Raw genomic sequence first — 25,770 nt, 5'->3', positions numbered from 1 at the left:
ATGAAATGTATGGGGTTGATTGTTCTTATGTAGTTTGTATGATGCTTTGGCAATATTGTTACATAATAATGTGTTAATAACACAATAAAGCTAATTTGAATTGAACTGAGAGAGAGGGGTGGGATATTATGTTTTTGGACTGTAAGAGGACGCAGAAGCACCTGCAGGAAATGTACACAGACTCAAGGGAGACCTTAGCTAGTTGGTGGATTTAAATTTTGGACCTTCTTGCTGTAAGGCAGCATGCTATACACTGAGCCACTGTGCTTCCAAGCAATATCAATGAATCTACAAAGATTTAAAATAATTTTTTCCCTGACAAGGTCAAAACTATTTTGCCACATGGAGACAATAAAGACAAAATATAAACACTTTTATTTAGTAGCAGCTGATTCCAGTATTCTACACACCCAACAAAACACTCCATCACTCATCTGCACAAGTTTTTGTTAAAACTGTAAATAAAAATAAGGGGTAGCTTTTAGCATTTTGCATCTTCATGTGCAATAAAGACACTGGAAACAAAAAATCAGAGTCCATATACATACTTTATTTAGGTAAGAAGGGAAAAAATGTACAAACAGTGAGACTGATCGGCATGATGTACGAATAGCAGACACATCTTAAATTAAGAGTCAGGTGATGACTTGGGGCTGTAGTCAATTAGCTCCTTGTTGAGGGTTTCCACCTGGAACCACGGGCCATCTCCCTTCTGCCTCATCTGTCGACGTACCTCCAGCTGTGTCAGTCTGTTGACGTCAAAAAGGCAGGGCATTAATAAAGTCACGCTTCGGAAATGGAAACCGAGGGCAAGGTGTGAATCCCAGAATAGTGCTAGAACACCCCTCATGTTCACTTTTCACAAAGACAGAAGGAAGGAAAAAGGTTTGGTGTGCAGCAAACATTTCAGTTTGGTAAGATACGTTCAGAATTATTGTTTAACAGTGGAATTATAAAGTTGTAATTTTATGACTAGACAAATGGCTATGACAGCCTTTCTAACTGCCACAGATAAAACTTCCTCCTTAACACTTTCAGTTAAGTGCAAAGTGGATTTGTGAAGGAACTGCTGACAAACCATTCTTTCAACAACATGATTGTGTTGGGACCAAACTATCACATTGCGGCCTGGATGTTTCAGTGCAATGATATCCATTTAGAGAACACTGGTACAGATATCAGCTGATCTAATTAAACATGCACAGGAATCTGCCTCATATGTTTATCTAACGGGAATCTAATCTCAAACTTCGAGATTAATCAACTGTCAAAAGAAATATCACAGAACTACAGGACTGATCTCTTAAAATGTATTCAGACTTAAAGCAATGACACCACTGACTGTGCTATGTGGCTTTGCCAAACATGATTTAATTAATTTAATGGTTTCCACTTTAAAACGAGAAAAACAAAATATTCTGTGTTTTTCTTCTTCTAAAACAATTTACTTCCAAGACTGATTATTTGTGTCACTGGTGAAGTTTAATGACAGTTACAAAATGTCTTTCTGCCGCTGTATCACAACTGCTTTGTGGTCTTCACACAGGACTTTGGTGACAGAAGCTACAACACCGGTGCTAACACTCACCTCATGTCTGCTTTTTCTTTCTCTATTTGGACTGCAGCCATCATCTTTTCATAGTCCTTCACTGGGGAATCATAGATTGTCCTTGCAATCCACCTGGTGATGGGGTGCTGAAGTGACAAGGAAAAAGATACGCATGACAAAATATTTTCAATAATTAAACAATTACTGGGTTTTCAGTTAAGTAAACAATTAGTTGAACAATTACTATGACTATACTAGATTTTATCCTTTTACATACGTACCACATGAATGAAAGGAGAACTGTAAATAGGCTCCTCCTGAAATATCTATTATAGAACTCTGTCTAGATCCAAAATGCACTCAAAAAAAAAATAATCTGTGGTCTGAACATTGCAGACACAAAGCACACAAAACTTTCACTAGAGGAAATCACACTTGTTTTAAACACTGGCAGCACAGGCTTTGTGACGGCAAGGATGATTATGGTGTGCACATAGTATGAAGCCCAATTCCAAATTGAATGGATGCTTGAGCCCATCCTTCCCTAAACCAGGGTTCAGATCAGTGACAGAAAGAACCTCTGAAAGAACTAATGGGATAAGATGCTAGGCACATACCTTGTAGTACTCCCAGTGTTCAGGTTCATAGCCCTCAGGAATTTCAGCCAGCTCTGCCTCACCTTCACGACACAATGACATTCAAGCTCAATTCAAAGTAACATGTGACTTCTTTTGATTTACTCTTTCAATCACATCTTTAAATGGCCAGCTATTATCAAGTTATCCAAATAAAGCAAAAAGAGGCTTACTTACCGATGAAGACATTCACACATGTGACAATGACAGCCATAGGAATGCCGGTCAGAAGGATATAATATTGCTGAGAAAAAAAATGAGAAGAAAATGAAATACTGAGAATTTTAATGTTTTGCATAAGGGGTGGTCAAGACTGGAAGTCTAATCAAGCCAAGATGTCTGGAATAATTCTTCCTTTTAGGGCAAAAGTAGTGGACATTTTATGCATGGCTTATAAGCACAGAAGTAATTGTTAGAGCAGACATGATACTGATACTTGCATTACTCACTACTGGCTCCATGTAATGTTAGTAATCGTAAGTAAGTAAAGTGTGTAAGCTTATTCTATTGCTAAACTAAATGCAAGTCCTGCTGGATTAGTGCATTGTCATTTGTGTAGTCTTAGTTGGTTCTGTGTTGTTCTACGTAGCACCATGGTCCTGGAGGAGTACTGTCTTGTTTCTGTGTACTAGCTGTATATGGTTGAAAGGACAATAAAGACAGTCTAAATATGACATGAGCATGCACAAACATGTCTCAAATAAGGGAGAAAATGGCTTATTTATTAGGTGAATTTCCAACAGTTTTGAACAGTGCTTTAAGGAATACAACTTTAAAGACAGCTGGTGACGCTGAACTTGAGTAAAATTACATTACAAGCTTTTAGTACCCTTGTCCAAACTTCAGAAGAGTGAGAAGAAGTACAGCAGGGCTCCACTTCAGTGTCTTGGCTTTTGACACAGCTGTCTATGAAGATTGATTGCTGCTGGCATCGACATTTATATCTACTAGCTGCAGCTCCCACATTTAGGCGTTTGCACCCCCTTCATTTGTCACAATCACAGGTAATGAATGAGATGGTGTTACAGTACTCACCAATAAGCGTAGAAATCTCCTGTCATAGTAGTCAGAGGGTTTGATGACAAACATTTTCTTTCCATGACCCCAACGAACGGCCACTGCAAAACAAGGAAGGGGATACTGTTGTTACCATTTCCCGATTAAAGTTGTGGGCCTTATTTACGTAGTATCGAAATCATGATGTCAGACTAGACAGACTGGTATTTTGGTTCTTGTGATAATGTCATGTAGATTCAATGTTTCTTGATTTTTAAGATTGAGGTCAAAGTTCTGAACTTATTGGACTGTAGTATCTGAGTGAGCTGAACAGTCATTGTCACATTATGTCCACATTACTGATGATCGTTCTTTAAATGCGCCTTAAATAAAATCAGGATGAACAAAATCAACAAATTCCCTATAATGATCATTATTACAGCTGTATCTTGATATCAATATGACAATGATAATTACTTTTCAAAATCGTGTGGAAAAATGTTTAATGTGCATCCCACTGAGTAAAATGTTTTTTACTAAAATAAATCCTACAAATTACAAATATTTATAGGTTCCTTGTATTTAGACTACATGGTTATTGCAGAAGTTGGTAAAATACAAGCATTTTTTTCGACAGAAAAACTGTAAACCACATAATTTTATTCGGGAAATTGTTTGATTATCCGGGACATTATTCTATGGGGTATAATTAAATTTAACTCATTGTAAGTTTATTTCTGACACATAACATTAGGTCCATATCATTTCATGAGATAATAAACTGTCATTCAAGCTGAAAAACAACTATAACGCCGGCTATCAAATAAAGCTTGCACTAATAAAAAGAGACGTTTAAAGATGAAGATGAAGAAATGTGAGCAGATACCTGTAGCTATTACGGTTTAACTTTTTGTTGACAACAGGACAAACGTTAGCGGTTAGCTAGCTAATGTTAAAAAGCTAACGAGCCCCAGCGCAAGGTCATAAGAAGAGACGGACACCTCCAGGGTAAAACTTCTCACTCTTTAAATGATCGGGGTGCCTCTTACCTTTATCTGCTCGCGGGATTGTTCGCGTGAGTAAATTTGCTGCATTATTTCCAGATTTCAGAGGACTCAGTCTGGCTGCAAAAGCAGCCGCAGACCTGAGAACGCTCATTCCCACCATCGCTACTGTGGGACGACAACTCAACAACACGATCTCTGATTGGTCGAGGACAGAGTAAAGCAGAAATCGCCATTTTAAGTAAGGGCAAACACGTTTATTTGTATTATTGTTAAGTGGTATTATTGTGTAAGCATAGTATATAAAGGTACGACGTACATTTATATTAATAAGTCGAAAAAGTCAAACAATAAAAAATACATATTTGGTGCAGAAAAATGCATGACGGGTAATGTGGGAAGGACTACGGAAAAGATGGCGGCGTCCTCATCGGCAGGACGCGTTTTGACTCTTTGCAAGCAATTTCAAAATGTCTGTAGGATATCTTCAGCGATAAATTCTCAGCACTGTGCTGCTAATTTGAGCAAATACCAGTCTCACCTTTACAGGTAAGAAGGTGCTGAAACATGTTAATGGAAGCGTGTCCAACGCTGGCTCTGCTCCTTAACGGTTTGTGTAGATTGTGTAGGAGTCATTAACGTTATATTAGGTTTAAATTATTGTTTTCAGTTACAGGGTGCTCTTTGTGTCCTCAATAAATGTAGATGTAGACGGTTGTATTTGCTATATTTAAATACAGGAAGTCATCACAGGCTGCATATGGTCCACTAATCTGATATACCAACAATATCATTACCGTTAAACTGAAGCAGTCGCTGGCAATGAAATTCTTTTTGTAAGGCCCCGAGAAACAATGCGCATACAAAAATATACTAAAGAAAATAACTCGTTTTGGGATTTGTCTAAAACAAGTGTTTCTCTAGTGCTCTCTGAAGTCAGACTAAGAGGTGCAATTTTAGCGAAATAGCATGCAAATTGCAAATTAAAGGGGTTAAATCTTGTTATGTGAATTTATTTTGCATTCACCAGGGTAAAGTCTCCACTCCTTGGCCTGTCGTGGTGCAGTCCCATCAGCTCTGTGGGTCAGTGTCGAGCCCTGCACACAACCATCAACAGAAGAGGGCTGGAAGAGTTTTTTGACCTACCTGAGAACTGGGGAGAGGCAAAAGTGAAGTCGGGTAAAACCAACAAGTACACAGCACAGTAGTTTAAATAATAGAAAAACAATCATGCAGATTTTTTTTCTAGGAAATGCCCAAATACTTGGATAATTAGGGTTCCATACAAGTGAGCAAGACTCATGTGGCCATTTAAACACATTATGTTGCTCTAGCACCCTTCTAACACAAATTTACCCACCAGGCATGATGACAGCATTTTACACTTATTTTGTTTGTCATAATTTTACAGCTGCACCATGGACTGCCAAACAACTGAGAACAAAGAGCAATGAAGATTTACACAAACTCTGGTAAGCTCGGCTGAGATCACACTGGTGCTTCGCAGTGTAAAAACATTTATCAGCTGTGTTTTAATGCACTCATTCTGCTTCAGGTATGTGCTGTTGAAAGAAAAGAACATGTTGCTCACACTTGAGCAGGAATCAAGAAGGCAACGGGTTCAGATGCCAAGTCCAGAAAGATTAAGGAAGGTTGGTATGATGCTCAAGATGACCCCTCTACCATTACCGTAGAAACAGTGAATCACATTTGACAGATCAACTCTGGCTCAGCCTTTGGCAGAGTTAGTTGGGATGCAGGGTTTGTGGGTGTTGCTTGTGTTAAAGCAGGTCCCCTAGCTAAGGTAAATTTTGCCGTCTTCTTCCTCAAAGGTCGACAGGTCGATGATCAGACTGGAGACAGTGGTGAATGAGAGAGAGACTGCACTGCGTCTGCTGCAGACAGGACAGGAGAAGGGCAGACCAGGAGCCTGGAGGAGGAACATATTTGGACATGTCTACTGGTGAGGGCAGAGTCTTGGTATACAATATAGCATGCATACACGTGGAGAAATGCCACTCTCTTTTCTCACTCTATTAACCATTTTAAAAGGCTCACTGTGGAGTTTTAGACCTCTAGCAGCGTTATGGAGCTGTTTTGTTTCTCATGCACGTGGATGCCCATGCATTGACAAACAATGCTGTAATTAAAAAAAAAAAAATTTAATTAAAATATCCGTTTCGCTGGGCACCCCAGTATCTCACCTGGTAGAGCAGTACCATGTACTAATGCTGGTCGGTCTTTTAACAGAACGTCTTCAGTGTAGGCAAAGCTGATTTTAGATTTTCTGCAGGTGGTCTGTAATCTGGTTGCTGTACTTCCAAAGGGCCAGGCTTTGGAAAATGAAACATGGGAAGTGGCATCACTGACGTACACTTTTCTTTCCCTCAGGTATCGATTCAAAGAGTATGCTATCCCTTGGTACATGAATAAAAGATACAGGCGAAAGAGGTTCTACACACCCAAGTTTGTCCAACCACACATAAGGTAAGATATAGCACACATGCAATCTTGAGCTCTTCTTATGTTTTAGCAGATATAAAAGGCTGTGTGTGTGTGTGTGTGTGTGTGTGTGTGTGTATAGAGTGTAACCCTTATGGTATGCAAAATTCCTGTCCTCTTGCAAAAATCTAATTGTTGATTACTACTTCCCCGCCCCACGCATTCTTTTGTCTTGCAGGCTGCGCATAGAGAAACATCTTCGAGAGAAGGCCAGGAAAGCCAGCTTAGAGAGGGAAACCCAGGCCAAACTCAAGGACAGGTTTCCTCAAATGAAAGTTCCTGCATCATGATATTTTACAATTAAAGCGTTTGACAGCTATGAGCCTGACTCACGTCAAATGGTGGTCAAACGGTCCTATGTAGATTGAGTGTATTTTTTTTCAGCTGTTATTTCATCCTATAACGTAAATTATGCTATGGCTGTAAACGTTTCCATACTTATTAAAACACATCTCATGTATTGAGTTTTCTTCATGTTTTACTAGTTTGTAAGATTCATTTTTAAGGTTTGGATGTCATCTGACTCTGGAGAACTTTTAAGAAAGGGTTTTGCAACTTTACAGCACCCTGATACGGTTACCTAAATGTTTCCTGCTCTGTTTCCATCAAACAGCTACATTTCAGTCCTTTAAGCACTTAATACAAGAAACCCTCAGTGGAACTAAAATAATCCACATACAAAAGTGGGCTATTATAGTCACTCATTTTAAAGAAATCATTTAACAAAAAAGGACTTTATTTTTAAAAGACCATATGTAGCCAATGACAAGCAAAGTGAAAATTAAATACAGATTTATTTGAGTTGACTCACAAATAAGCACAGGCGAGAATTGACTGGCTTTTGCTTATGATCAGCTTACTACACACAAAAAATAAAGGTTTATGGACAAGACATTGTTCAACTTAAACTGTAAGGTTATCCACCAAACACATGTCACCCAAATTTTACATTGTCTGTATTCTGCAGAAACCCTGGACAACACATCTTGTGTTTCTCACATTGTGTTTTCCCCAGTGTGATCAAAAACTTGAGCTGAGGACCAATTGCTGATATTTACTGGCCATTAGACCATGTCAGACTGTCAAAACCGGGACAAAAGGTAATGGACAATAGGTAGCAAGACAAAGCTTTGTCAATTTCAGAAAAACTGACTTAAGGTTTCCACAAAACACCAGCAATCTAAAAATAAGGCAACGGGCCTTCTGTTATGATATAAACAAAGGAACTTAAACCTCATTTCATCATAGTGACGCAGTTAACTTTGTTGTCTGATTTTCACAATAAATCCTAGACAGGCGGCATATGGACAAACTCAATTATTTCTAAAAACAAAACCATACAAAACGAGAGCGATCATCCGCAGGTGTTCCTGAGTCCAGGGGTTAGAGGTGAACGATTCATGATGTTGAGCTTGTGGCAAAGACGGTGACAGACAGGGTAAGGTGGCAAAAATCAAGGGCACTTCCTGTCCACACACTGCTTTCCTCCCTCTTCGTACTCCTGTTTAGAGATCCACATCTGCTGGAAAGTTCCCTGGCAGACAGAGGAAATGTGTTTAGTTTGTATACGTCAGGGTAAAATGGGTTTGGAAAGCACACACATAACTAAAGCTGTGAAGCAAAAGTGGATGTGTGAACCTGAATACAGTTCTCATGTATTTTGCCTCCACTTATCAAATTGCAAGAAATACGGCGATAAAGTGAAACATTACACCCTACAAAAAGCAGTTTTCCCATACTGGAATCAAAAATCCATCTATGTAATAGAAAGTGTGTGAGAGACTACTGTCAAAGAGTTTTGTTTTGTTTTTAAACAATTGTAACTGCTGTGTGTCCTTACAAGTGATGCCAGGATGGAGCCTCCTATCCAGGCACTGAACCTGCGCTCCACTGTAGTGTTGTTGGCTATCAGCTTCAGCCTCATGCTCTGCAAATCACAGACAAACACGTCAAACTCTTGCAGGAAATAAAGTAGTGTTCATGTGTTGATGGATTTAAAAGATTAGACAAGATCAGAAATTGTGTATTAATGAATACATATGGTTTGAACAAAAGAACGGCAGTGTCATTTTCAGATAACGACAGGCAGCGCAGTAGTTTGAATTTGCAGTCTATGATTAACTAAAGCCTAAGATAAGCTAACGTTCATCTGAACAACATGAGGAAGTAACGACGTTAACTCACCGGAGGGGTTTTCTGGGAGAGTTCTCTGTTCAGTCGGTCTGTGAAGCCCTGAATGAGCGTGTTTCCTCCAGTCACCACCACGCTGCCGTACAGACCCTGAGACACAAGGTGAAAGGTCAGTAAATCAGAGTTTCTGGTTTTAAAGGAAACGCTGAAGATTCAGGAGCAAAAACTAAAGCGCAACACAAACACACAGGCCTCCTATCAAACACATTCTCTGACAACCTTAAATTGTTGGATATGAAAAAGTGACAATGAATGAATTCCAGGGGTTATTCCATTACCAAATTTTGCAATATATGTATATTTTGGGCATACCCAATTTGCCTCAACCAGCTTCATCTACTTTTGATTTCCTGCATTGGCAGATGTTTCTTGATATCCCCCAAGAGTAGTGTACGAAAACGTATTGTATTCAGCTGCTACTGGCCAAACGTCTTGGACACAACAAATAAATGAAAATGAAAAGCACATAAAAAGTGTTTTACGCTGCTTTTTAATTGAAGCTACATCTTATTCATTCACCTATTTTATATGTTTGAGAAAGTCATCTTTACCCGTTTAGTCATGTGAAATTCACTTAACTTAGGAGCATCATTTAAATGGATAAAAAGTTAAACTCAAGAAACATATTTCAGCGACCAAAAAAACTTGCAACCATTGTTTAAAACATCTAAATAAATCACCGGCCGGATGTCAATGTCACACATTCCCACGCTGGTCGTCACCACATGGCCAACTCCCAACATGGTATTTCCAGACAGGCCCTGATGTGATCAGAACAAACACATTTTTTTTTTTTACATTTTCCACAAATGAACCTGTAACACATAAGAAGCAACACATATGGAGTCTAAACAAGTATTCTGTCATAGAGTATGTTTTGGCAGCTCTGTTACCTCCATAGTTAAACTCATGGAGCATTCTGATCGCACACAAACACACCTTGGCATTAGAGGGGTCAAACAGCCCCTCTGGGATCTTCAGCCTCTCAGCACCAAAGTCACAGTTGTAGCCGTTGGGAAGCTCATAGTGCACTGTGGGCATCTGTGCGGCAACCCTGATGAAAGAGGGGGGGATACCTGTGAGTTAGATATTTTGGGATGAAATTGACATTTTAAACTTTCAGATGATATATACTTTTAGCATGCAAACTTCCATGGAAGCGGAGGGATAAAGTAAAGAACAATGTCCATCAAGCTATTGTGAAATTAACCATGACAGGCTGATTAATTATGCTGATTAAAGCACAAAACTGGTCCATACAGAGGCCAGATCGTGTGCATGTTGAAATGGCGTAAAACACACGTCTACGCAATGGACAGATTCATATTGCAAATAATGCTCTTACTGTTCATCATATGGCGAGTCTGACACCTGCAGCACAGATGCCTGGAAGTCCTGGATCACACACTGCAAATATTAAGAAAAGACAAGTTGACACACACTCAACAAAACACAATACAGACGGTTCCTTTATTACTGCAAGGAGACAACAAATGCAGAGTCTAAGAATTTGCTGCTTACATTACACATGTAGTTGTGCCATGAGCGGGTGACTTGAGGTAGTTTCTCTTTTTTCTTCCAACTGGCTGGGGATCCCTCCCGCACTGGATCCTGTAATCACAAACACCGTGGATGACACTGTCTGGTATGAAGTAAGATGACAATACGGACCAATACAGACGGTGTAGGTAAATTATGTTAAAAAAACATTTGAAATATATATGTATGTACATCCAAGACTCAACAAAGCTAACATTATGATCACCTATTTAAAAACAATGTAAACTTTTATGTAAACTGCATTAAGAAATGCATGCCTCCTGTTTAATTCCAAGTCTGCAAACATCTGACTCGAATAGCACTTGTATGTGCCTTAAAGAAACTTTAAAAAAAGAAAAGAAAAACACTTCTCAAAACAACAGGTTTCAGGCTGGAGCAATGTTTGCCAAATACTTTTACAAGATTATTTAAAATATACCTTTCCACCTGTTAAACACTGAAATTAAATTCTCTATAAATTTGGTTTCCACACAAACATCTTACCTTTGACGCAATCATGTAAGGGGGGATTATTTCAACATTTAACTCTTGAAAAAGCTCCCTACACTGCATGCTCATGAAGTCTCCAGCCAGGGGCGATTTGACGATTCCTGTCAGAGAGAATAAATGTGACTTGAAGGAATACAGTGAATATCTATCATGTTTACATATAATACTACTCCACACTCTGTTTAAACTTGCTCAACTTGATACATCACCATTACCATTGTGTGCTAATGACAGATTGGAAATCTGCTGAATCACTCTCCTTTTGTTTCATTGCAGCTCTGACTCAAGTAGCTTTGCAACAAGCATTATACTACTGTTCTACAACACGATTTAGTTTCATCATGATTTAAAATCAGGCACCATTTACACAGTTATTGTGAAATAGCATACGATATGGCTCACTGAAAAAAACCCTCTTTCCCAACAACAATTCATAATGGTAACAGAAGCTTGTAATAAAAGTTGCAGGAACAGCCATCTTGAATGGCAAGGCAGAGATACTAGAGGCTCCAACCAGCAGATGGCAACAGAAATCATAGCAGGATGCATCAATGAAGAATTTAGGACTATATAATTTACATGAATCCTCTTAGGCTTATATGTAAGCAAAGTTAAATCTGCAGGTAGATTGCCAGCTTATGATGAATGATTTAGAATAATTGGTCACCTTGCTGCAGGACGTAGCCATCATGCACTGGAATTGCTGTGGTGTGTGTGGCTCCACTGTCCAGGACCAAGCCTGTAGACCGACCATTGGCAAAGCTTGGATGCTCAGAGTAAAGGAAATGCAGTACAGTGCAACATATAATATATAATATTAGTTCAACAGACTCTGAGACCATTGTCAAACAGTAAAGGACAATTAAGTGTCCGATATTATTAATGACTCTATCCCATATTTTCTGGATGAAGTGGAATAGTAAAGGATACGCAGAGAGCACCGCTGATTTGCAGAGAAAGAAGGCAGGAATGTTGTAATGTTCAAACATCAGCTCTGTTAGTTTCTCGCGTTTCGCTCGTGTGTTCCACTGCAAACGCAAAAACAGAAAATAGACCTCTTACAACACAAATATTGTCAGCACAACACAAGTTTCTCCATGAGGTGACGAGGATCAGCGCAGGGAACAAACTCCTCACTTCAAATCCTCACCTGACAACACCATGATTACAGCTAATACAAACTGCATCTCAAAAAGGTAACCTGCTACTATGATTATTTAACTAACAACTTCATATTTAAAGACAGAACAGGACTTTAAATTACTAATTTTTTGACGACTCAAATCTGGCTGATAAATTCAAACTATGTGAATACTGTTTAGCCTTGATACAATCCCAGAATAAGTAGCCAGTGTTGTTCAGACTCCAGCTGGTGCAAATGCTAACTCACCGATGCTTCTGACATGAGCACTGGATGCAGGCTGGGTTCAGACTTGAAGTGCATCTTGTAGGTGTGATCCAAAATGGCCTGGAAGCTGTCCCAGTCCTCAACTGTAAACGGGGCAAGAGAGAAAAGAAGTACAGGGATTGTTAAATGTCAAACCACCATCAAATTACTGCTGATACTTAGCTAATATACAGGTGAGGACAACCAATTATTTGTGCTTAACATGAGAGAAAAGTTGTTGAAATTCCACATATAGTCTTGGGAAATAGTGTGCAGTTATTGGTGGAAACTGAAATAAAGATAAAGCTGTTTCATACAGAGAACACCTTTTTTTAACACATGTAGATATAAGTCCTATACACAAACAAAGACATACCATGAGCACACGGCATCTATGTTCTCGAGGTCTGTCTTTAATTTATCCATAGCTACAGGCCTACAAAAAAAAATGTACGTCACAAAAACCAAGTATCTTCCATGATCGTCACTGCTGGGTCAGATGGTGGAGAAAATAGAGCACTGATGAGCTTTTTTAGATAATAATTTGAGCACCAGGCACCAATGTTCCAGGTCAGCCCTCTGAGGGAGCCTGTGGTCCCACGGTGCTGTTCTGCTGCAATTAAGATTGGTGTCACACTTGTCTCTAAATAGCCCCACAGCCAAACTCCACTGGACCAGATTCTGATGAGCATCGTCAGCTAGGTCAGCGCACCGGAGCGCATGTTTCATATCCACTGTTGCTGTAGCAACCCCGGGGTAACAGAAATACAACACACCTACAAAAAATGTTGCATCCGTAGCAGAGAATTTCAGCTTGGCTGTGAACATTTTGGACAGAGTGGAAATGATTAGGCAATTACCAGATCAGTCAACAGACAGGAAATTAATTTGATAATTTTACTACAATTAATTAATCAAAAAGAATAGACAATAATGAAATAATGAAATAGATGTCAGTGGCAGCTGTAGTTTTGGATAATAGTTGAGAAGACGTGAGAAAAACACCTCATAATTACAATTTGAGAGTGTAACCATTGGACAGTGGTCGGCAATAGGTGGCCCACGGGCCAGAACTGGCACCCCAGCAATAACATCTGGCCTGCAGCCAGATTGCTTTGATAGCAGAAAAATAAATCCATAATAGCGGCTCTGTTGAAAAAGATCTCAGTCATGACAGCCACAGTTACTCACATAATCACTTCCTCTTAAGTGATTGTACCTCCAAAATAAAAGCGCAAGAACGTTTTTTGCAGCAATACTTTATGTCGAGTTTATTGAGAGCTTTTACTTGGAAGTTCTGAAGGACATTCAAAAGAGTCTCTGGCTTGCTTGACACACCTCTGAAAAAGTTTAAGAATGCGTATCAAACGCCGGGTCGCGCACACACACACAGCAGCACATGCTTTATTGTGAGCATGTGCAAAAATGTCCTTATGATCAATTTGTTTAACAAGGGAGAAAGAAAAAACATCCGCCGTAGGCCTATGTTGCGATCAATCATACAACCCTCCCAACGGCAGTCCCGCTCACACCAACTGAGCTAAACATAGCTTACAAATAAGCCCTCAAGGATTTGAAATAATTTGACTATGTTCTGGCTCACCCTGTAACAGCCTGAGAAAAAACTTGGGCCGATGCCAGACTTATTTGCCGACCCCTGCCATAGGATAACAGCAATATTTAGACAGGGTATCTAGTTCAGCATCAACAAAAGCACAGGACATGTGACCTACATTTGGCTTTTGGATGTTCGAAACATCCAACATTCAAACAAGAGCAAATGAGGATGGGAAAATATGATCACAATGAGGCAGATGCGGCGGTAAACCCAAGACTGAAAGAGGTCTGCGTACCATTGAGAGGACACTAGACGGGAAGGTTCATGATAATGAGTTGCCTTGGTCTTCAAATAATCTAATTATTATTCATGATGAAAGGCAGTCATCTATACGGCCATCAGGGTTGTGACAAGTTTGTCTACAAAGTCGGCTGTCTAATTATGGATATGGATCAAGCAGACAGGATCATAAATAGATCAAGATCCAAAATGACTTTGGATTTTTAATGCATGAAAAAAAAAAAAAAACAATAAATCACATGCCATGAGACATGAACACTCACTCATGCCATTCTTGAGCGGAGACATGACCTCCATGTTCTCCCGGGGTACCCTCAGCTGGTTGGTATCAATATAGTACGTGGTGCCACTCTGCTTGCCCTTGTCACCATCCGTCTCCATAGGAGTGCTGCCATCCTCTCGGTCAAGGGTCACCCCTATCACCGTGGGGAAGTCCGCCTGAGCAGAGCCAAAACAAAACAGGCCGGAATACAAGTCACAAGACACACTCTCACACAACCTGGTTTACCAATAACAATCATAACAAAAACTCATTAAAAAAGAGTGACTTATTTGTTTGCTATAGAAAGCTGCATTTTATAGCTACATGCATTACTAGAATTACAAAAAAAGTAATTGTAGTTAATTCATCGTAAATTTCATTATTTATTATTTTACTCCTCACATGTGAATATTTATTGTTAGTTTTCTTAATTTTCTATGATATTCAACCTAATATCTTTGGGGATTGGATGGCTGGTCGCCAAAATATGACATATGAATATGGCAACTTGGGCTCTGGGAACCTGTGATAGACATTTGTGACATTATTCTGGCATTTTATAGACTAAACAATTGATCGATTTTGAATATAACTGTTAGCTACAGATTATCAGGATCAATAGCATGGCTATTTAACATGCTTTCATAGCAACTCTTTCCACAAAACCAGGAACTGTCATGCAAACTATAACCTCACACATTAATGAGGTCCTACTGTGATGGTGTGTGAATGATGGGGTTATGTGATAAGGCCATTATTACATAGATTAATGGCAAATTTATGGCAAATCAAGTGTCCATCGCTGACACTCCTCTTGCCAAACAGATATTTACACAGTCAAGATCTCCACCTAAAGCACAGATAAATCAAAACCCAGCAAGTTCTCCAGAACAATTGGAACTCAATTTATGCTGTCTGTCTCCAGGGTGACAGCCCTCATTTCTTGACATTGGCATACCCCCGGAGGGAAGATGAAGATGCACAGAGGAAGAAAAAGACACATAGTTAATCAGGTCATTTGAGTGATCCACTTACCTTGGGACAGTCTTCTCCTGCGTAGCCAGCTCTTACAGAATATGAGCCAATGTCGAACACCAAAGCTCCCACCTCATCTGCAGAAATGAGATGCGTTATGAATTTTATTTAAACTGTATATTTACCAATACTTCTCACAATTATCACAGCTATGCAATGGTATATAATATATGAGCAAACTACTGATATTAGCATTATCATTTTTCATTTAGTGTGCTTGCTTGTATATGCTTATGTGAAAAAAGTATCCAGTTTACTTTCTCAACAGATATTGTACATACTTCAAGTCAATAAGTGATTAAGTTCGATCCCTAAAATGACAAATCACATTTTAATATATTTTTCATTGAATTTAGTACATAAAGAGCAGTTTCTTAAATATTATTTTTTCTTTTTCCCCACTCATCACAAAATATTCCCATTCCCACACTCCAAACCATCACATGAAATGTAAACTAAACATAATACCATTAATCTGTTTTGTACATGAATCTGCACACTGTCTTATTAGTATTCTGTGATATCAGTGTTTCACTAATTAAAATGTATTAAAACAAAAAATTGAATGGTAACTTGTAGTGCTGAAATAATTTGTCAGTGAAGATGCACAGTTATTCAATTATGCCTGCTTTAATTGTGAATTTATAAAGTAAAAATACACACATATTGCTCAGTATTGGCACAGATGTCAAACCTACATATGTCATTACATGCTCCTCAGTTGATACTTTAAATGCCCTTTGTTCAATTAACATATTATACCTTAAGAGAATAAAGTACATGGTGTGAAGATGCAGATCACAAAGTAACACTCTTTTGAGTTGGACGGTGTATGTACTAAAACTTTACTTTAAAGACCCACTTCTCCCATTCATTTTCACCAATGCCCCACACAGGCTGTTTAACTGGATTTGTCAGATCTGTTTCAGTAACATAAACATAGTATGTTACAATGTTATGATATGGTAATAAAGCTTGTACAAGGATACATTAACACAAACATTTACATTTAAAATTGAACTCTGTATGTATAGGTATCATTATCACTGACAACAGCATGAAGTACACCTCATAAAGTTAAAGTTATTTCACATCTGTGTGAATGTCAGCAGAAAGGCACATGTAGCAAATGACGACCAGTCTTCAAGCTCAATCACTGTGACATACTTGGAAACATTTCTCCACTTCTAAGAAAGCTATATTTAACGTTACACATACAGAATGGGATGTGCTCATGAGTTCGGCAAGCCCACTTTCATTCATTTCCTAGCTAGCTAGCTCGTCGGTACGGGATTGGTTTACATGATTGTTGCACAAGCAAACTAAGCCTAAGTCATAACACGTCGCACTTACAGCGTTAACAAATAAATATTTTCTTAAACGCATGGCGATTAAAAATGCTAGCAAGAATGTAGCTTTACTGTACCGCGGAGCTAGTTAAACGTTAGCACAGCTAGCATAGCTAGCTAACACTAAAGCTACCGCACGGGACAACGTGGACAACAGTTTTATTTTTATCATGAGGTCTCACTCACCGCCTCCATACACTCCGCCACTCATCCTCTAATCGCAACAGCAACTTTCTTAATATAAGTTATTACAGCAGAATCACAACCGCTAAACGGTTAATCACAACAAAGGAAATGTGTTAGCATGGATCAATCTAACAAAGCAGGCGCCACACTGCGTAGAGGCGGCCGTCCAATCAGAATGTAGCACAGCATCAGGACTTCCGTTTCAGCTGTGACGGAAATTTCAAGAGACTGAAAGCGTTTCCATGCTCTGGAGTGGACGTGGCTCTGCGAGCTTGATATCTACGTGAGTGAAAAACTGATTATAAGTAGGATTAGCTTACTTTTAACCGTCAAAAACCGATGCATAGACAGTCAAAGTGCAGGATTTAACAGGACGGTGATGTTAGTAACGTTAAGTGTGAACAGCAAGACCTTGAGTCACGGTCGTTAAGACTTTAGGTATTGACCCTTAAATTAACCATGTCACGTCTGCTACAAAAGTAGCAACAGTGGCATGCAGAATCACTGTTAAGTGTCTTATTTCTGTACTATAAAACACCAGAAGTTTAAGTTTCGACATCTTCATGGTTGTGCAAGCAGGTTGGGTGGACAATATGGTTGAGTAATTTGCTGACCATACTGAAAGTCTGAGTCCAACTATGGTTATATAACGCATAGGCTATTTTGAATGAAACCCATACAACTAAAATTCACTAATATTACTTATAACCAGTTACAGATCTAACACACGTTGTTTAATTTTGGCTGGTGTTTTATTAACCTTCTGCTTCATGTATTTTTGATATAAAGGTGATATGTAAATATAAGGCATTTTCACAATCAATCTATTCACTACCAGAAGATATGAAATAGGGAAATAGGAGTTTCAGCTTTAACAAGAATATTGTCAATGAAATTCTTGTGTAGCTAGTCAACTGTATTGATAAAGAAGGTTTCAGGACCTGTCTTAAAGTGTGTAAGTTGTAGTGGCATCTAGGGGTGAGGGTTGCGAATTGCAACCAACGTCTCAGTCACCGTTCACCCTTCCCTTTGCAAGCGTGTAGGTGAAACTAAGGTGGCTAACCAAAAGCTCCTATTTTTATACTAGTTAGCAGTCTCTTGCCAAACCTGTTGACTCTCCTCATTCCCTGTAGCACATGTTCACTGTATTCTGCATTGACTATAATGCAGCTGATGCAACGTTTGAAGTTAAGTATTCATTTTGAAATTCAAATTATTTCTTGACCTTTAAAGCAGCAGTTGACAGAACTGGAGCTTAAATGGTTGGTTCATTGACAAAATCAATAAGCTATAATTTTGATAATCGATTAAGTAAGTTGCTTATCAAGGAAAATCTTAAACATTCTCTGCTTCAGGCTTCTTAAATCTTTGAATTTTAGCCCGTTGATCAGACAAGACCAAACATTTGAAGACATGTTTTTGGTAAAAAAAAAATTCAACAGAATAATCGTTAGTGGCAGTCCTAGACACAACTAGCTCATCTGATCCTTTTGGTGAGATTGTTATGTCAACAATTATTTACAGATGTTCTTCAAGCATTTTTAAACTTGTAAAATAAATGTTTAACTTGGTTTGCTTCCAGCATCCATGCAGCGCTGCATCACTCTGACCCTTGCCCGGCACAACAGGCTCATCTTGAGAAATAAATTTGCATTTGTCCGCTGCCAGCAGTCAGCAGCCATGTCAGGTCTCCTCATCAACCAGCCCAAATACTCCTGGCTGAAAGAGCTGGGCCTGTCTGAAGATAACCCTGGTGTTTACAACGGGAACTGGGGAGGCAGCGGGGAGGTCATCACGTCATACTGCCCCGCCAACAATGAGCCGATTGCCAGAGTAACCCAAGCAACTTTGGCAGAGTATGAAGAAACTGTCCAGAAGACAAGGGAGGCTTGGAAGATTTGGGCAGATATTCCAGCTCCCAAAAGAGGCGAGATTGTGAGGCAGATTGGAGATGCTCTCAGAAAGAAGATTAAAGTCCTTGGGAGCCTGGTGTCTCTAGAAATGGGCAAGATCTATGTTGAGGGAGTGGGAGAGGTTCAGGAATACGTTGATGTCTGTGATTATGCTGTTGGTCTGTCTAGAATGATTGGAGGGCCCATCCTGCCCTCAGAAAGACCAGGACATGCCCTGCTCGAACAGTGGAACCCAGTTGGTCTTGTCGGCATCATCACTGCCTTTAACTTCCCTGTGGCTGTCTACGGCTGGAACAATGCCATCGCTCTGACTTGCGGCAACGTCTGCCTCTGGAAAGGAGCCCCAACCACACCGCTGACAAGTGTTGCAGTTACCAAGATTGTGGCTGAGGTGCTCGAGCAGAACAACCTACCCGGCGCTATCTGCGCCATGACCTGCGGAGGCGCTGATATCGGCACAGCCATGGCAAAGGATGAGCGCGTGGATCTGGTGTCGTTTACTGGCAGCACCCATGTTGGCAAGATGGTGGCCATGATGGTGCAGGAAAGGTTTGGTCGTAAGCTGCTGGAGCTCGGCGGAAACAATGCTATCATTGTTTTTGAGGATGCTGACCTGAATCTGGTGGTGCCCTCCGCTGTCTTTGCATCTGTGGGAACCGCTGGCCAGCGTTGCACCACAACCAGGAGGCTTATGTTGCACGAGAGTGTTCACGACACAGTGGTTGAGAGGATCGCTAAGGCCTACAAACAAGTCCGCATCGGAGACCCGTGGGATCCCAGCACCCTGTATGGGCCTCTGCACACCAAACAAGCTGTGCAGCAGTATCTGGCAGCCATTGAGCAGGCCAAGCAGCAGGGTGGCACTCTGGTCTGCGGAGGAAAGGTGATGGATCGCCCTGGAAACTACGTGGAGCCAACCATCATCACAGGGCTCGCTCACGATGCCCCCATTGTCCACACTGAAACCTTTGTCCCCATACTGTATGTCCTCAAGTTCAAGACAGAAGAGGAGGCATTTGCCTGGAACAACGAGGTCCAGCAGGGCCTGTCCAGCAGCATCTTCACCAAAGATATGGGTAGGGTTTTCCGCTGGCTGGGGCCCAAAGGTTCCGACTGCGGCATCGTGAATGTCAACATTCCTACAAGCGGTGCTGAGATCGGAGGAGCCTTTGGTGGAGAGAAACACACCGGAGGAGGAAGAGAGTCAGGCAGTGACTCATGGAAGCAGTACATGAGGCGTTCAACCTGCACGATAAATTACAGCAAGGATCTTCCTCTGGCCCAGGGAATCAAGTTTGAGTGAAGCCTTCAGATAGTTTGTTGTTTAAGTGTTCGATGAGCTGTAAAGGACAACACTAAATGATTTAGTGGCAGAGTGTTGCCTAACAAATGCTAAACATAAGTCATTGCATTTTTGCATTCAGAAAGGTGAGTTTGAATAAAAAATTGGAATAATGTCAGATCTGTTGTCCTGTATCAGATCTCTGCCTATGGTTGCATTAGATGTGAATCCTGCTTTTGAAATAACAGTTTGAAAATAGTTTTGTTTTAAAGGTCAAGTAATTTTCATCCAAATGGTGTGCACTTTTTTACAAGCACTTAGAAAGTGAGCTAGATGACTGTACCAGATACTTCATACTGTAAAAAAATAAAAAAATAAATCTTGCCTTTTATTTTGAAAGAAAAACTGGAGTGGACATTATTAATGTGTAGATTTAGTCATCGCAGTACAAACAGCATTTCAGAAAAAAGTGTTTGTCATCAAGTTTTCCACAATCCTATTTTTTTAACATTAATAGAGATTAATAATGGCAGCTGTTTCATTGCGCCTTGGTAATTTTTATGATCCTTATTTTTCCCATGTGTCTCTGATTTTGATGAGGAAGAAAAATTGTCTGATTGGGATTTTGTGTAAAACGCTGAATTGAATTATTAATCCCCATGCATTCCTGGTGTAGCATTGTTCACTGTTTTGAAAATGACACTGAAAATGAAATCATCTCTCATAGCTTGTATCTAAAAGAAAATACTTTACTAATGACTATTTAAAGATGACAACCAGTTTTATGTAACTTTTCTGAAGATTTCAAAAGACAAACAATTGTATAAAATCAGACAGCAGACCATTTGCAAAGGAGGCTAAGCATTACTTTATTTACTTTAATACTAGACTTTATTTACAACCATTGTTTGAAAAGAGGAAGAAGAAAGTATTTGAACATGGATTGGCACTAGCAGTAGTGCTTAAAGGTTTCCATTGTACAGTTATGTACAAATCGATGATCTGGCAGGCAGGCACAATCCAAAACCCACAGAAGTGTAATGTAATTACTCGGCCATCCTAGCGACAAAATGTAGCATGTGATAATTGGTGGTAAAAAAAAAAAACAGTTCTGTATACATTTTCCCACAGCACGCATTTTGACGTGACATTGTAGGAAGTGCCTGTTTAGCCTGCTGCCACTGCGACCCAGTTCTGGATAAGTGGAAGTAAATGCACAGATGGATGGATGGTAGGAAAAGCACAGGTGTTAGTAATAACATTTAAAAAGGCTCTGTTCTATTGAAATGTTCCAGTACGTCCAGTGACAGTTAGCCAAGATGCAAAATACCAGGACCCTAAAACTGAAGCAGCTAAATGGAATTCAGCCATCATTAACTTTATGGTTTACATCAGTGCTCTTTGCGACATATGAAAATATCCTATTGGCCTATTGTTTCAGATTCTCATTTCAGAGGAGGTTCTCACATCTGTCATGCTTTATATACTTACCAATGAATGTACTGTAGATGTTTTTGACAACATCAAAATTACCTTGTGGGAGTAATTGCCTCACCATGAACCCATCCTGGAACTCAGTATTATAACATGTTTGCCGTAAACAGCAGAAAATTTCTGGAAGTTGTCATGTAATGTCTAACTATAGTATTGAAGAAATTAACACTGTCCCTTTAATAGAAATACTACTCTATCTCCCATCCTCCATGCCCCCCATATGCTCACCCTCCCAATCAGCAGCTCGCTACCTCATACTCCAGCTCCATCTCTCTCTCTCTCTCTCTCTCTCTCTCTCTCTCACCCTTTCTCTCTCTCTCTATTTACTGCCCCTCCCAGTAGCATCTACACTCACAGCTGAAAGGAAGAACTGAAAGGACAGCTCATATTCCATGCCATTTAGGACGTATGCAGAAAACGCCCACTTCCTCTACTATTCGTCTTCACTGGAAAAAGGTAGAAAACCTTTAATTATTTTTCTAAATGTAGGAGCTTTTGGTTTGCATTAATGCACAAAGTGGTGTTTCCTCTGGATTCATTCATCTGTGATTCACATCAGTACAATCACTGCCAGAGGAAACCTAAAATTAAAATAACTGCATATTCTTGGTAAAAATGTACATAATGAAGCCTATTTCTACGGTTTAGAATAATATTTTTATTTTAACAAAGCATCAAATGAATATCTGAAATCTGCACTAGAAGTGTAATTTGAATTAAAATGGAGATGGGTGTGGAGGCAAAACTAACAGTTGAGCCACCTCTGCAGAATTAATAGAGGAAACACTAGTGACTGTGGGTTTTGGCGGTGAGCTTGTCAAACCGATCTGTAGCTCTGGCATCAAAGATTGTGTTTAGTTTTCAGACAACTAGCAGATAATATCTTGGTCTTATCTCTAGTTCTGAACCTGTGATGCACCAAAATGTCAAGTCAGAATAGTGTTGTAGCTTTAACTGAGGGCATTTGAAAAGGGTGGCACTTCCTTAAAATTTTCCCCCCATACATAACTTGTGTGAATCACTTCTTCGGAAACTCAGAGCATGTTAGTTCACGCTTTGTGTTGCTTGTTGCACCCCTAATTTACAGAAGTGTCTGGGATTCCCCTGGACTGAAACACTCTCACTTCTTCTCTTTGCACATTTCCTCTGCAGCTTCTCCCTGAAACAGAACTTACAAGCTTCAAGCCTACTCATTCTGGTGTTGATTGACTCCTTCATGTACATATACATGTAACAGGTGCTTTAATTTCAACTTATAATACAGATGTTTGACAGGAAACATCTATGATGTTGCATTTTTGGAAAATGAACTTTCAGTCATAGGAGTATTTTTGGATATTTGCATTCACCTTTTAAATATACTATATATATATATATATATATATATATATATATATTTGCATGTTAATATTTATTTTAACATTAATGTCACTAACAAATAAATTCTTAAAAACTAAACTAAAAACTTTAAGACATCTGATTTAATTTTATCACTTATCATCTAGTCCTATTATTTCTTGAGTTATATGTGTGTTTGTGCACATTTTATGTGAATGAGCTGAAGACCATTCCACATTGGTGGACAATAAAGTTTTAATTTATTGTATTCTCTGAGTGAGACAAACAGCATTTTGAGTTTTGTTTAATTATATAAATACCTTATGTGATAGCATACTGATATTAAAGTATTGCTGTGGTATAATGATTAATTTAGTCCATATGTCCCACCTCCACCTCAAACTGGACAATTCTCTGTTGCATGTATGTGCTTCTGCCCTGCTCTGTTCATTTGGATAGCAACAGTACTTGGCCTTTGCCATCTACAAATCTGACTCCACAATCGGTGTCCCGATCGTTGATGGTGTGACTCCAACACAACATGAGATGCATTATCACAGAAACCATGAGGGCTCTTCACAAAGCTGCCGCTGTGACAGTCTCTCGTGGCCCGACAAGAACCTGAAACAGGGACAGAGTAAACTGCTTGTAGTTACGCTCTGGACTTCTGAGAACCTATGCGTGAATATCACTGTGGATCCGCTGGGGGTGGTAATAGCTGACGTGCCAGATCTCTCCTTTTAGATTGTGTAAAATGCGGTGCAGTCATACATTCTGATTTAAGTACTGTGGAGGAAGGTTTTGCTTTTTTGGAGATATGAATGCACAACATCTGCAATGTGTTCACATCTAGCGAAAGCAGCACACATACTCCAGCCTATAAGAGTACTTATATTTACAAATTACATTAAAATGATCTAATCTGAGAAAAAGACCATAATGTGATCTTTGAACAGATAGTTCATCAGCAGTGTTTGACTCAAAGTGGATCATTTCAATTAGGCCAGTCAAGCCCAAGCTGTGCCAGTCAGCAAGTAAAACCCTGAAACTGTCAACATCTATTTTCCTCATCACACACAGAGAGAGAGAGAGAGAGAGAGAGAGAGAGAGGTGGCGAGCCCAGCAAGGCACGCATATTTTAAGTCACTTTGCACTCTTCAAGAGGGCCCTTTTTTCAGTAATCCATTATGCATAGCAGCTCTGGCTCTCCCTGGTATTTCTCCTACCTTCTTGACGTCAGTTGCCATTTGTGAGGGTTACCCTAGCAACGGCCAGCCTCCCCGGGAGATGTCTGGTGGATAAGACGGCCCTGATAAAGCCTTTTACGGTTATACTCTTGCTACACCTTTTAATTGCCTTTGATATAGTGGAAGTATTACATGGAGGTCGTCAGGGTGCGTCGCCACATGTGGGCAAAAACTGGGAACATGCAGATAAAAATAGGCCTTGAGAAGCTGCTTCAGATTGACGTCCCATTATCTCCACTTGATTTGATCACCCACGTGTTGGGCTCATTTTTGAGCAGCCCTGTGAAACTGAATTGGACACTATAGATCTATTTTTGTTTACATTCTGCTCTACTCTTCTGTTACACAAAAGACATGTGTAAGAACCATTTTTAACAATGTGAGTAGTGATGAGACAATATGTATACAGCACGCAGCTCATCGTGATGCCTCTGAACAATGTACGGATGTAATTATGAGATTATATGAAAAGATCAAATATCATCTGAGTTATTCATGTAAGCCATTAAACCGTAAATCCTCTATGGCATGCAAACTTGTCCATGCACATTATTGATTGTTGTAGAAAATGTATTATTGCCGCAGAGGTCAACGTCATTTTGCATCTATGCAAAACATCAGATGGCAAACAATGGGATGAAGACAACATCTGTCTACAAATACCAACCTGTTGTTAGTTTTGGGCCCTTTTTTATACAGTAAAAGGGGTATTGTGTGGTCAGCTCTTGTTATTCCTCCTAAGCCCTAAAACCACCCTGACATTCAACTTATTTTATTCAGCTGCCTGACTGTTACTGCACTTTGAGCTCAGTTGCTTGCACAAGCCATGCTGTATTTGCATTGATTCAAAAATGTCTAATTCTTTGGCAACAATACAGTTGAGATACTGTAAAAGATACCTGTTCCAGGCTCCAGGAGACTATTTATAGCCTCACCAACATGTGTGTCTTTCTTTTTTTTCATACACCAGGCTATTGATGTGCTATTTTTACAGTGTCAATTTGCTCCCTCCCTCTCCATTTGGTTGCCAAGCAATGAGCCAAGGGACCTGATTGGCCAAGGATGTGCTTTTGGACACCTTGACTCTGATTCTCAGCTGGCTAATGAATTCAGTCTTTTTGCTCGCTAGAGGCACACAGCAGAAGAGTTGATCCCTTCTTGTGTTGTTTAAAAAAAACATCCCTGTAAACCAATCTCTGGTCAGAAAAGGCTAAAATATTAAATCAATGAATTGTGTAGTAAAAATGCATAACTAGAGTTGAGCTGTAGTTGCATGCTTTATATTAACCTTTGAACAATCATTATTAAATCTGTTAAGCAACAGAAGACACGACACAACAGAAAGATTGGGATAACCCACTATTACATCATCTTTAAAACAAGTTAGGCTATGGACGAAACCTGTTTGTGTATCATTGTTCATACCACCTATACATTTAACAATAACAGTAAAACCATTCGGACGTCATGATTATTGTGAGGATGTGAGCACTA

General features: G+C 39.6%; 4 protein-coding genes across 5 annotated transcripts; 2 read left to right on the top strand and 2 right to left on the bottom strand.

Annotated features, from left to right (window-relative positions):
* Positions 1-529: 529 nt before the first annotated feature.
* On the bottom strand, positions 530-4,391 carry ndufb5 (NADH:ubiquinone oxidoreductase subunit B5). Its single transcript, XM_046050576.1, has 6 exons — positions 4,230-4,391; positions 3,220-3,302; positions 2,362-2,428; positions 2,167-2,228; positions 1,589-1,695; positions 530-749 (listed from the first exon to the last, which is right to left on the bottom strand). Exons 1-6 carry the CDS (start codon positions 4,345-4,347, stop codon positions 629-631), a joined length of 558 nt encoding a protein of 185 aa, XP_045906532.1. The 5' UTR covers positions 4,348-4,391; the 3' UTR covers positions 530-628.
* Positions 4,392-4,578: 187 nt separating this feature from the next.
* mrpl47 (mitochondrial ribosomal protein L47) lies at positions 4,579-7,146 on the top strand. The gene is made up of 7 exons (XM_046050575.1): positions 4,579-4,733; positions 5,215-5,363; positions 5,596-5,656; positions 5,740-5,836; positions 6,017-6,147; positions 6,576-6,671; positions 6,865-7,146. Exons 1-7 carry the CDS (start codon positions 4,600-4,602, stop codon positions 6,974-6,976), a joined length of 780 nt encoding a protein of 259 aa, XP_045906531.1. The 5' UTR covers positions 4,579-4,599; the 3' UTR covers positions 6,977-7,146.
* Positions 7,147-7,404: 258 nt separating this feature from the next.
* On the bottom strand, positions 7,405-17,190 carry actl6a (actin-like 6A). Its single transcript, XM_046049908.1, has 14 exons — positions 17,003-17,190; positions 15,468-15,544; positions 14,434-14,608; positions 12,316-12,416; positions 11,856-11,953; positions 11,593-11,687; positions 10,920-11,026; positions 10,398-10,487; positions 10,222-10,283; positions 9,816-9,930; positions 9,557-9,637; positions 8,871-8,966; positions 8,527-8,613; positions 7,405-8,220 (listed from the first exon to the last, which is right to left on the bottom strand). The coding sequence occupies exons 1-14, from the start codon at positions 17,025-17,027 to the stop codon at positions 8,140-8,142; spliced, it is 1,290 nt and encodes a 429-aa protein (XP_045905864.1). The 5' UTR covers positions 17,028-17,190; the 3' UTR covers positions 7,405-8,139.
* aldh7a1 (aldehyde dehydrogenase 7 family, member A1) lies at positions 17,149-20,602 on the top strand. Of its 2 annotated transcripts, none has more exons than XM_046049906.1 (2): positions 17,149-17,285; positions 18,585-20,602. In XM_046049906.1, the coding sequence occupies exon 2, from the start codon at positions 18,590-18,592 to the stop codon at positions 20,216-20,218; it is 1,629 nt and encodes a 542-aa protein (XP_045905862.1). In that variant the 5' UTR covers positions 17,149-17,285; positions 18,585-18,589; the 3' UTR covers positions 20,219-20,602. The 2 variants fall into 2 exon arrangements, with proteins under 2 accessions (XP_045905862.1, XP_045905863.1); XM_046049907.1 differs by lacking the exon at positions 17,149-17,285 and adding an exon at positions 17,422-17,440.
* Positions 20,603-25,770: the final 5,168 nt, after the last annotated feature.

This window comes from Micropterus dolomieu, linkage group LG05 (genome assembly GCF_021292245.1).
Source record: "Micropterus dolomieu isolate WLL.071019.BEF.003 ecotype Adirondacks linkage group LG05, ASM2129224v1, whole genome shotgun sequence".
In the NCBI taxonomy this organism is placed as follows: Eukaryota; Metazoa; Chordata; class Actinopteri; order Centrarchiformes; family Centrarchidae; genus Micropterus; species Micropterus dolomieu.
This window is presented reverse-complemented; position numbering and strand designations above follow the sequence as displayed.